At 38.9% G+C, this 13,090-nt stretch overlaps 1 protein-coding gene across 1 annotated transcript in view; it reads right to left on the bottom strand.

Annotated features, from left to right (window-relative positions):
- ptprq (protein tyrosine phosphatase receptor type Q) overlaps positions 1-13,090 on the bottom strand; it is a 167,269-nt gene that overhangs the window by 32,153 nt on the left and 122,026 nt on the right. The window contains exons 49-52 of the mRNA XM_033038385.1: positions 11,478-11,551; positions 8,516-8,615; positions 7,969-8,097; positions 5,926-5,970 (exon numbers count right to left, since the gene is read on the bottom strand). Of these exons, the coding sequence (XP_032894276.1) occupies positions 5,926-5,970; positions 7,969-8,097; positions 8,516-8,615; positions 11,478-11,551 (348 nt within the window). The remainder of the gene's footprint in view (positions 1-5,925; positions 5,971-7,968; positions 8,098-8,515; positions 8,616-11,477; positions 11,552-13,090) is intronic.

Consider the following 13,090-nt stretch of genomic DNA (forward strand, 5'->3'; position numbering starts at 1 on the left):
TTTTTCCCTTTGCACTATCTGTTGTACATGTGTATGAATTGACTGAATAGTGCACAAAATAAAGATTTTCACTGTATCTTGGTACACATGACAATAATAACAAACCAAAACAAACCCGCCATGGTGGGATTCAAATATGTGTCTGTGAATTCATGTGGTACTCTAGCTGCAGCTCTCGTAACCTAGCTGCTGGACTACCACAGGGCAGTGAGGGTCCCAGGCGACTGATTGTGCACCATCTGGTGATCATTAAGCCGTAGGTTAGGGAAGGGGGAAATCATCCTTCTATCACAGTAATGATTGAGCCAGAATAAATGCACTTTAAGACTGACTCAAGCTTCAGATTTAGGTCAAAAAATATGAAACTCAGTCAGGGCTATGCCAAGAAATTAAGGCACAATGAAGACTCAACTTGTCTCAACTCGACTCAACTTCCAATGCGCATCACGAAGACAGTGAAAAACTCCAAAATGGACATTCACATTAGCAATTGACATCTGTGTTCCTGAATAACAAATCCAAAATGTTTTAGTGCTCTGCTGGCCTTCCACCATGACCTTGACCATATTCCAGCGCAATCTACAGATAAACAGTGCAGATTCCATAAAGCTTGATTTTTTCCCCAATGTCTTCTCCTCAAATCTAAGTGATCGAACTTTTTCCTGCTCTTATAAAGTACATACTAGGCAGTGGGTAGTTCCGATCTACAGGAATTTCTGAAGAGGTTCTTTAGTCTCCAGAATGTTATAGGAAGCTCTAGAGTCAGCTAAAGGCCTCCCAAATTTTCCCAACCACATTCTTAAGGCTGTCCCTCTAGCTCAAGACACTACATGCTGGAGTAACTCATCGGAACAGGCAGCATCTCTGGAGAGAAGGAATGGGTGACGTTTCGGGTCGAGACCCTTCTGCTGTCTGAAGCATACCCCAGCATTCTACCTTCGATTTAAACCAGCATCTGCAGTTCTTTCCTACACCAAGTAGATAATGGTTGGATTTGAGTGGGTTTCTCCTAGGAAACATCCTGCAAGTGGATGGATCCTGAGCCTGTGATAAGCATTGGCAAAGGGATAGAAGAGATGCAACCTTTGTTGTACTTGCACCAACTTGTCCTAACAAATATGAGTTGGTCTCCCGTTGTACTAGGAACAGCTCCTGCAGAGTTAATGCCAAACGATACCACTGAAAATGCAAACCAGGGGATTTTAGAGCCAAAATATGAATGCTCAATGCTTCTAAGCTTTCTGCTTTTATAAAGAAAAAATACAGTGCATTGTGTTCTTGCAACTGGAAAACCAACTTCAATTACCGAGAATTTTAGACACATTCTTTACTTGAGAATTCCTGTATGGTTCTACCCTTTAAAGCCAATATAAATTACTTTATTCTCCATTTTCACAGATGTTCTCATGGTATATTTTATTTATTTTTTTCTAAATATGCATTTCACATTTAGAGTATTAATTTTACTTCAAGCAACTTTATAGCTGAATCTCACAGCTGGACGCATAATGACTTTTATTAAATTTGTTATGGCCATAAACCTTATCCCTGTTTTCCATAACGACAACACTGATGTGTCGTTCAAGAGTTTGTTGAAAAAATATTTGCATATCCACCAAATGTGTTTTATTGGCAGCAATAGGAAATTCTGAAATTTAGTACAGTAATACAGATAAATTACAATGTAAATTCCATATGCTAGCATCCATGGATATCATTATTAGAAATAAAATACTCCAGCATTATGAACCCCTCAATTATAGTCATAAAAACTCTGATTAATAATTACTCGGGCAATTGGACAAAACACTAAAAATTAATTCAAAGGAGTCATACTTACGATTTTAGTTCACACACTTACAAGAATAACATTTTTTCGTTAAAAAAATCTTACGCTTAATGAAACTAAAGTTAGATAGTTATCTTCTATTTACCTAATTCAAATCCTGTGCAGTACAGCAATTTAGCCATAGAATTTGGCCCCGTCAGCCTACACATCCATGCCAAACTTGTTGGCAAATCTTATTTAATTGCATTAGGATTTTATCCTTCTATGCCTGGACTATTTGTCTAAACACCTCTTAAATGTGGTAGTTGTATCTAATTCCACCACCTCTTCAGGCAACACATTCCAGGAGTCAACCACTCACTGTGTAAAAACTTACCCCTTAGATTCCCTTTAAAACTCCCTCCTAACACCTTAACCTTCTGCACATTTGCCTTTGATACCCCAACTCTGGAAAAAGGATTTTGCCTATCTACCCTGGCTATGAATCCCATAATCTTATATAATTCTATCAGACGATTCCTCAGCCACCTTTGTTCCAGGGAGAACAAGCTCAGCTGATCCAATCTCTCCACACAATTTAAGGTCTCCAATCCAGCCAACTTTCTGGTGAGCCTCCACTGCACTCTCACCAACGCAAACATATCCACCCCGTACTGTCTCCACCAGTACTGCCCACGATATTCAAATTCCCTAGTTTGAAAAAGTTTTTGCCCTAGAAATTGTTTACTTTTAGTTCATAAAGGTACAGAACTTATATTGAAGAAAGACACAAAATGCTGGAGTAACTCAGCAGATCAGGCAGCATCTCTGGAGAGAAGGAATGGGTGACATTTCGGGTCGAGACCTTCAGACTAGTTATGGATATGGGAAACAAGAGAGATGGGCGATGATGTAGAGAGATAAAGAACAATGAACGAAAGATGTGGAAAAAAGTAACAATGATAAAGGAACAGGCCTGTTTGTTAGATGAAAATAAGAAGTTAGTGCGACTTGGGTGGGGGAGAGATAGAGACAGAGGGAATGATGGGGCTACAAGAAGTTAGAAAAATCAATATTCATATCACTGGGCAATAATATGCACCAACTACCAGGTTAAATATGAGATGCTGTTCCTCCAATTTATGTTTATCCTCTGCTATTCTATCAATGGATACCTCCAAATACAAGGCGTAGCTATGGGCACACGCATGGGCCCCAGCTACGCCTGCCTCTTTGTCGGGTACGTCGAACAATCCTTGTTCAATACGTACCAGGGCCCCATCCCCGACCTCTACCTCCGTTACATCGACGACTGCTTTGGTGCCACCTCCTGCACCCACACACAACTGACTGACTTCATCCACTTCACCACTAACTTCCATCCGGCACTCAAATACACCTGGACTATTTCCGACACTTCCCTACCATTCCTTGACCTCACTATCTCCATCGCAGGTGATAGACTTCTGACCGACATCCACTATAAACCTACTGACTCCCATGGCTATCTGGACTACACTTCTTCCCACCCTGCTTCCTGTAAGGACTCCATCCCCTACTTCCAATTCCTCCGTCTACACCGCATCTGCTCCCAGGATGAGGCGTTCCACACCAGGGCACCTGAAATGTCCTCATTCTTCCGGGAACTGGGGTTCCTCTCCGCCACCATAGGTGAGGCTCACACCAGGGTCTCTTCCATACCCCGCAACTCTGCCCTCTCTCCCCATCCCCGCACTCGCAACAAGGGCAGAGTCCCCCTAGTCCTCACCTTTCACCCCACCAGCCGTCACATACAACAAGTAATCCTCCGTCAGTTTCGCCACCTCCAACGTGACCCCACCACTCGCCACATCTTCCCATCTCCCCCCATGTCTGCCTTCCGCAAAGACCCTCCGTAACTCCCTTGTCAATTCTTCCCTTCCCTCCCGTACCACCCCCTCCCCGGGCACTTTCCGTTGCAACCGCAAGAGATGCAACACCTGTCCCTTTACCTCCCCCCTCGACTCCATTCAAGGACCCAAGCAGTCATTCCAGGTGCGATGGAGGTTCACCCGTATCTCCTCCAACCTCATCTACTGCATCCGCTGCTCTAGATGTCAGCTGATCTACATCGGTGAGACTAAGCGGAGGCTGGGCGATCGTTTCACCGAACACCTCCGCTCGGTCCGCAAGAACCTACCTGACCTCCCGGTGGCTCAGCACTTCAACTCACCCTCCCATTCCCCGTCCGACCTCTCTGTCCTGGGTCTCCTCCATTGCCAGAGTGAGCAACACCGGAAATTGGAGGAACAGCACCTCATATTCCACTTGGGGAGTCTGCATCCTGCGGGCATGAACATTGAATTCTCCCAATTTTGTTAGCCCTTGCTGTCTCCTCCCCTTCCTCAGCCCTCGGGCTGTCTCCTCCCATCCCTCAGCCCTCGGGCTCCTCCTCCTCCTTTTTCCTTTCTTCTCCCCGCCACGCCCCATCAGTCTGAAGAAGGGTTTCGGCCCGAAACGTTGCCTATTTCCATCTCTCCATAGATGCTGCTGCACCCGCTGAGTTTCTCCAGCATTTTTGTGTACCTTATGTTTAACCTCACTCTGACAATGGAGGAGACCTAGGACAGAAAGGCCTGTGTGGAAATGGGAAGGAGAATTAAAGTGTTTAGCTACCGGGAAATCAGGAAGGTTCAGGAGGACTGAGCGAAGGTCTTCAGCGAAACGATCGCCCAGTCTGTTTGGTTTAGCCGATGTATAAGAGTCCACATCTTGGACAATGGATACAGTAGATCAGTGGTTCTCAACCTTTTTTCAGTGATGTACCCCCTGTGAAATATTTTTTCAGCCAAGTACCCCCTAACCAGCGCAAAAATATAGGCCTACATATATGTAGGCCCATATTTTAAAATCTCACGTACCCCCTGGAGTGCCTTCACGTACCCCCAGGGGTACGCGTACCCCCATTTGAGAACCACCGCAGTAGATGATACAGTAGATACAGGGAGTTGCGGAGAGAATGGTCTCTACGGAATGCGGAATGGGGTGGAGATGGGAAAATATTTCCTCCGCAACTCCCTGGTGAACTCATCCCTTCCCACCCAAGCCGTCCCCAGGTACCTTCCCCTGCAACCACAGAAGATGCAACACCTGTCCCTATACTTCCTGCCTCGACTGTCCAGGGACCCTGACAGTCCTTTCAGGTTAGGCAGAGGTTCACTTGCCCCTCCTCCAACCTCATTTACTGTATCCGTTGTCCAGAATGTGGACTCATATACACAGAAACAGGCGGCAGGTGAAATGACAGCATTTAGTATATACTAGTGGTTCAATGTTACAGCCCATCTTGCTACTGTTTTGAAAGATGTTGGCGAGTTACGGTCACTGTTGAAAGAAAGAAATGCAAGATCTGTTAAAGGACTGAGTTGTGATCCTGAATCTTAGACAGAAGGTAGACACACAATGCTTGAGTAACTCAGCGGCTCAGATAGCATCTCTGGAGAAAAGTGATGCTGCCTGAGTTACTCCAGTATTTTGTATCTATCTTCGGTGTAAACCAGCATCTGCAGTTCCTTCCTATACACTGAGACAAAAGGCGTTGCAGCAATTAAGTATTTAATCCTGTTCCAGCCAACTCAAAGTAACAGGCTAACGACACAAGCCTGCTCCAATTCTTTAGATTACTCACTCTGAAGGTTATTTTAAAGAATTATTTGTGTTGCAAGCCTTATTGCTTATGTTCGTGTAGTTTATGCTATGTCAACGTATAACGTGAAAGATATGACAAGAAAATTATGACATTATCCTTCATGGAAAAGAGGCTTCTAGCACAACATTTTCCACTTTCCTTTTTGTCCAGTAGAAAATTTCCACATCCTTATAGGAATCAGTGGCAAAGATGCACATGGTAGAATTCAACATCATTCAACAAAATATGTGGTAGTTGACTGTACACCTGCTTTACACCCTACCTGATTATCCTCCCCACTTTTTCTCTTTATTAAGAAATTCCAGCCAAACAAGTTGCATGGGTAGCTTTTAGGTTTTCAGATGAATAACGTATCTTGAACTGCTTAGGTTCAGTAGTGTATTTTGTTAACTCCATAGTTCCTGTCCACATTAACGAACCATAATATGTCAGGATAACAACACTTTGAGAGACTGAATACTTCACTTACTGGATCACATAAATTTCCTTGCGTCTAAAGAATAACGAGGAATAACTGGAAGAAAGGAGCCATCATAATGTTAGTTTGGACGTAACCAGAATTTTGAACCTGAAAGTTAATATGCCAAGCATGCTCTCAACGTTTGCTGGCAACAAACATGTACTGTTGTCAACAAGCCAACCAATTAAATGCTGCTTTCACACAAGCAAATCTTTAACACAGCACCAACACATGGACACTTTATCACTCCAGATATACCACATGCTGCAAAACAAGGTCATTCTCATATTGATTCAGCAATAACTGATTTAGTGGAATATAATTAGATGCAAATACTCATGTAAACATTTAAAGGAAATGGAAGATAGTCTTTTAAATTTTAACTATTGAAAGTTGTGGCTAGCAGCTTGTGGCTAGCTATTTCCCTTGGGACAATCTAGGTACTTAACAATGAATCTTTCATTTATTTTATTTCTGTTTCAACTATTTTCCTGCATTATTATGTACTAAATTATAGAACTGCAGTGCATAATTCCATTAATTCTAACAAGTCTATGTTATATCTGCTTATTCAATGTGAATAAAGCTGTCCCAAACATGCATTTTAAATCATATTTCCATCTTCTGTGAACAGGAATATGAATGGCACCTGCATGCATGGTTTTTGTCTTTGATCCATAAAGTGCACTTATGCACAGAGGAACTGACCCACCTAAGTGAGATAAGCTCCTTAACTTGCATACTGGTGACTGGACTCATCATTGATGGGGATCCAATGCAGCATGCGAGTTCAATCAATCGTGGAGATGAATCAATTACACCAGCTACTTAATTGTTACCAGGTGCATTTTGAAGCAAAATAAATCCCAGGCTCTATTGGGGAGATCATAAAAATGGGGACATAATTTTGACAATGGCAAATGCATGCGGCTGGAAAGATTACTTGAATTTCTAATTCTCAGCCCTAATCACCAAAGGGCTTGAAGTCATGCTCTTTCAGCCCAATGGGTGCAGATGTCAACAACATTAAAATGTTGTTTTCAGTCCATGAGGAGGCTAGTAGACCTCTTGGGCTTAATCAGGTGTTCCATGGGTAAAACAAACAGTGAACATAAATCACTAAGAAAAAAAACAAGGGACATTTTTTCTCTGAACTGCATTTCATTCACACATGCTGCTGTCGGGGCACTAGGTATTTGGCAAAAAAGTGCAGAAACAGGGTATTTGTCTTGGAGCGCATTTCCACCCCGACTAGTCTTGGTCTTTCAAAACGAAGTTAGTAAGTATTGGAAGCAGTAGTTAAATACTTAGGCCAACATATTTAATGGTTGCTATTCAATCTAAACATGGATTATTTTCTTTAACAAGAACCCCAGTATGGTTTAAATGTTGCGTTCTCTAACTACATTTCAAATTGATCACTGTTTTATCATAATTTTGATCAGTTGTCAATGGAAAAAAAAACAATCTGAATATTTTCTTAAACTTCATAGTTGAATTTGAATTTTATTTCATTTATTTGAATACTTCGTTGAAGATTTAAGAGAATTAATGAAGAAAATCAAGGAAACTTTAAGGAGACAAATTATTTTATGGCAGGAGAAAAGGCAGATAGCTGATTAGATAGGTTACTAAGCACTGAAGTACACTCTGGATGACATTTTCACTTGTAAAGATGTTCTTATCCCTGTACACAGACTGATCTTCAATAAATTAATTTCATCCACCGATTAAGGCTAAGATCAATTCAAGAAAGAAACTTAATTATAAATCATCATGATAAATTAATCTTTAAAGTAGCTGCTATGCATTTGTTCAATTCAAATATAGTGATATTCCATTTTAAGGCAGAAGCACTATTTTGCTGTACTTTTTTATGCCCAAGAAAGTCGCTTTTATCTGTTTTAGTGTGAAGTGTCTGAAAGACGAGATTTTGTTTTTTGAAAGAGAGCTGAGTGATCTCAGGAAAAAGCAGCACTGCAAACACTTGCAAACAAGTACAAGTCAGAGTAGGGTTAGGACTCTCTGGTGACTTGGATATGTGAAGCTCACCGTGTCAGCTTCTCCTCCTTTAGTTCCAGGTCCGTCACTGCAATCATCTGGTCCAGTTTGAATTTAGTGTCAATAATTTCAGCATCCCTTGGAGAGTAAGTTCCTCCTTCCTTCTGCTTTTGTTTGATTCTGTATATGGATTACCAACACACACAATATTCATTGCAAGAACTTAGAAACAGGATATCGTTCAATACATTAAAATTTAAATTTGTCTTAATGGAGATACAAACTGTAAAGAAATTTGTATTCTGGATACAATTTAAATTCTGACAAAACAATGTAAAATTTCAAGGACATTTCCTTGCTTAAAATAAATTTGTAGCAGAATTGACAGCTAAATTATTTTCAAGCTTCTTCAGTCCAATGGTGCAAATGTAGAGATATTCATAAAATCGCAGTGGGATTTGGTTTAATATTATCACTCCTAATTAAATTTAATTAAAAGCATTCTACTTAACTATACATTGAAATTATCAGAATAGTTGGTGGGTAAGTTAACATTATTAGTTTAAGTTTTAGCATCTGTAAGAATCGTCCTTCCTACCTTGCAATCACATAGCCAACAATCACAAGGAGAATGACAGAAAGCACACACAAAGTCACTGCAAGGATTATTTCAATCTTTCTTCCTGACAAACCTTCAGCTGTAATATCAAGAACATAAGCATGTTAGGAAAGAACATTATATGTTTTTAACCACAAATATTCAAACTGAAATTGGACGGAATAGCAATCGTACTGCAACTTTAATCTACTGTTAGATATGTAGAGACCAAATATTTTGCCACCAAAATGAAACAAATTTGGATTTTAAAAAGCAATAAACTGCATGCAAAAGCATGTTTCAGGCATGTTCCTGGAGCAGATGAACAATAGCCCACATTAGAAATTTACATAGAAAAAAGGCCACTCAAGAAATAAGTACACTCTGGTATCTCCTCAGGTCGTATAATTCTATCCCTTGCATTTTTAAAATCCCACTGACTTCATAGGAGAATTGTTGTATTGGTATCCTTGCCGCACATGGATGGAGGCAATCAGCACAGGTTCAAGGAAGACGGGTTATTGAGTGCCCATCCCAGGCAAGATGTAAATTATTTACTTTCAAATATGTCAAATATCTGCTTAAAGTAGACTGTAGATACAAGTATACTGGATTTCTGTATTTAAGAAGTAGTAAAGAATGCATTAGATTTGATCAGAAATCCTATCTTTGAAGTGTAAACTATAATTTTAAAAGTGAAAAGTATTGCTTGATCAGGAGCAAACACTGGTGAAAGACTCAAGGAGAGTGTGCCCTTTTACAGCATGAAGGTCGATAATGTGAGTTAGCTGTTCAAATCAGCTGCCCATTAAAAAAAAACATTACAGCCCTTAAAGACCCAAATCAAGGAACAAACACAGGGAAGAACTGCAGAAAATAATTTGAAGCATAAATGGGAAAACATAGGATTCTTGTTTCAGTATCATTAGTTGCTTTGAACTACATGAGGCAACAATACTTTGTTTATTCAGGTTCATTAAACACAGTCACATCAGTGGCCCTGTATAAACAATTTAACCCATTCTTATCCTGGTTCCTGTGACACTAGGGAGCTTTCTAGTGAATAAAATTAATAATTATTAATAACTGATTGGTGAACACGATAGTACAACATTCAATGGGCATAATTTATAGCTTTTAATGTTACAATTCACAGTGAAAGAGAATTAGTACTGCATATACTACAGAATTAATTCTGTAATATCTTTCCAAGCCAAACAAATAGAACAATGATATTCGGCAGTTTTACTCTGGATGATTATGCTGACCTGTCAACAAGTTTTATAATAATTAATGGAACATTTGTGACTTCTCCAAGATATAGATTTAATTACATTTAAAGTGCTTTCTTTAGAGTGCTGCATGATGTTGCTTCTCAGAACCCAAAATATAACTTAGATTTATATGTACTAACAGAACCAATACTTTCCATTTAATTGTAAAATCTCTGATGAAGAATGCATTTTTCTAATATCTGGCAATGAATCTTAATTTTACCATTTTCACATTAGCTTATAATTCTCAACATTGATCTCAGAAACAAAATAGTGGACATTAGATGTTAATAAATGTATAGAATACAAACAGTTCATATCTTCCTGCCAATGTGGAAAGTTTAACCAATATTATTATCTGTATCATAATTTGACCTTAATAGTAGTTTTCACGACTGCTTTCAAACTGCAATCTCCTTATTACAGGCCCACGTTTCCGTGGTATTGATAAGGATCAAACATTGGGGAGATTTACAAACTATTGAGTCGCATAAGCGATTCTGAAAATAGTAAAATACATTGGCATTAAATGACATGACGGTGTAGTAGTTAAATGTTATAGCACATTTTTTTGCACAATGTGATAATTAGAATGTATAAAATAGAAACAGATTCTGACCTCTCACACTTGCTGTGACATTCAATAAGGTCATGGTGGAATTTTGCCTTAGTACCATTTTCAATTTCAAACTCCATAATCCATTCATTCTCAGTTTTGCAAAAACATATTGATCTCTGCTTTGAATCTACTCAACACCTCCACACCTTTCTTGGGTAGGAAGTTAAAAAAATTCACTACCACTGAGTGAAACATTTCTTATATTGGAAATTGATGGCAGACACTGTATTTTGATGCTTGGTTCTGGTCACCTCAATCAATGAAACATCCTTTCTGTACTTATTCTACCGCGTGCTGTATTGGGGTCCAAAATCATTTGTAAAAGTTAATATATATAAGACAAATATGGTGTAAAATGCAATCCAGACTTGTCCACTTTAATATGTGTGATCAACACATTTCTACACATGAATGATACAGAGACATCAATTGATGTGAATCTCATATTTGATATTCCCAAAACTAGGGCAATGGACCTGGGATATGTAATTAGAAATCAGCATGAGCAGGAATGTATATGGATGGACACAAAGTGTTGGAGTAACTCAGCGGGACAGGCAGCATCTCTGGAGAGAAGGAATGGGTGACATTTCGGGTCGAGACCTTTCTTCACACTGATGTCAGGGGAGATGGAGGTACATAGATAAGGAAGTGTCAGATGTGAAAACAGGACAAAGGGAATGGAGGTCAAGGAAAATGTAGAATAGATCATTGTTAGTTGGGAGAAGGTAACAACAAAGCAAATAGAGATAAAATGTAGTTGGAGACAGTAAGACTGGTCGGAGAACTGGGAAGGGTGAGGGGATGAAGAGAAAGGGAAAGCAAGGTTACTTGAAATTGAATGTTACTTGAATATAGATAGATGGAACAGGTATTGATCCTCGATGCACCATCACTTTAGCACAATGTACATGCACTATAATGTTTGTTCAAACTAAATTTGAGATTAACATCCTTCAACATCTCCAGGTATTGACACATGTTTGCACCATCATAAGTGAGGAATTTAAATATACATGACAATATAGTATTATTGACAGAAATGAAAATATAATTTTGTATAAATTACCTAAGGTTTTGATTGGATCAGAGTAAATGGAATCAGTAAACTGTTTTTGAAAGTTTGTTGCTCGAAATTTGAATCTAAGAAAAATGACAAATTTATTACAAATATTATGTTTGTTACAAATGAGTGTATATTATTAATTTTCTCATACATTAGTAAAAATGTGGATCCGTTAGATACTCTCACAGATTCAGTAGTGTCTATTGGCAAGTCGTTTTTTTATGGATGCTGACTCACATTGCCCTGAATTTGTATAATAAAAGGGACCCACTGTAATAACATTGATCTCTTGCGATCTGAGCAACTATGAGCAACTAATCATATCAGGTTTGGCTCAATAGCACCCATCATTCATCTAAACCATAAGACGCTAGATTTAAGCATTACTCCAGAGACAAGATCATATAATCATGATTATCTTCACTGCAGTGCTGAGAGTGTGGCATTTCTGTCTTTTAAATAAGATGTTAAATGAAGGCCCTTCTACTCTATCAAATTAATTAATTAAACCCATGACCTGACTGGAAGATGAGCAGGAAATTCCAACTAATATTTATTGTTCACATAATATCACCAAAAACATATTATCTGATCTTTTATCTACCTTCGCTCCCTCAGTTTCTGGAATAGTGATTCCAAAATACCTCCGTAGCTGCGAGATGCTTGGTTGTATTGGTCATGAAAGCACTACTTTCTTCACTTTCTCAGAAATGAGATTGAACAAAAAAAATTGTGAGATGAGGTTGATAGAAAAAAATGACTACGTTGCTTTATTTCGAGCTGGCCCCATAACAGAAGCGTCCAGGTCGCGGGGCTGGAAACTGGAAGTATCCTGAGCTAATTCTGCTACCATCATCATGTATTGTGACAAGTGATGGCTTCCACTGATTGTCGCCGGAAGCTTGCGTCCTTTTCAGGAAGGACGATGACAGCGATGTCAACATTTGTAACAAGATGGACACAAAAAGGTTTCTAGCTTGGCAGAATTTGATTTTGTTTATTGAATGATTTCGGCAGATAATATCTCCAGTACCTTTAGTTTTGGACATTTATTTGATGTTTATTTATTTTCATTTCAGGATGGCAACAAAAACAACATTAGTATTAATGTAGTTATAACTAATTGCTGTAGCAAACATTCTGTGTCGGATGAACTTACTCAACTATAACCCCAGAGTACTACATGAAACAGAAAATTTCATAATTTCATTATTTCATAGTCTCACCTTAGTAGAGGCAGATTTAGCCAGCAAAGGAAACCCCAGTTCCATTTATTATGCATTGCATATATTAACAAACTCTGATTATCAGCAGTTAAAATATTTTTATGGTCATAAGTGGGTGAGGTGAACTCATTATTTATCAAAATGTGCCGATGTTAAAATACTGTCAAGCCCATTTAACAGCATTAATCAGATTTACTTAATTTAATTGTATGATCAATCTTCAAATAACAATAACAAATTAAAGTCAAGGCTGTATTTCCCAAATCAGTGGGTTCTCCAAATTGGCTTAAGCAAGGTTGCTACTTTCAACAAGTAATTCTAACTTCATTCCAACTTTCCACGTAAACTTGGCAAACCTAATTACCCTCACAGCCTTTATTTCTTATATTT

The sequence above is a fragment of the Amblyraja radiata genome, chromosome 19 (assembly GCF_010909765.2).
Source record: "Amblyraja radiata isolate CabotCenter1 chromosome 19, sAmbRad1.1.pri, whole genome shotgun sequence".
NCBI classification, from domain to species: domain Eukaryota; kingdom Metazoa; phylum Chordata; class Chondrichthyes; order Rajiformes; family Rajidae; genus Amblyraja; species Amblyraja radiata.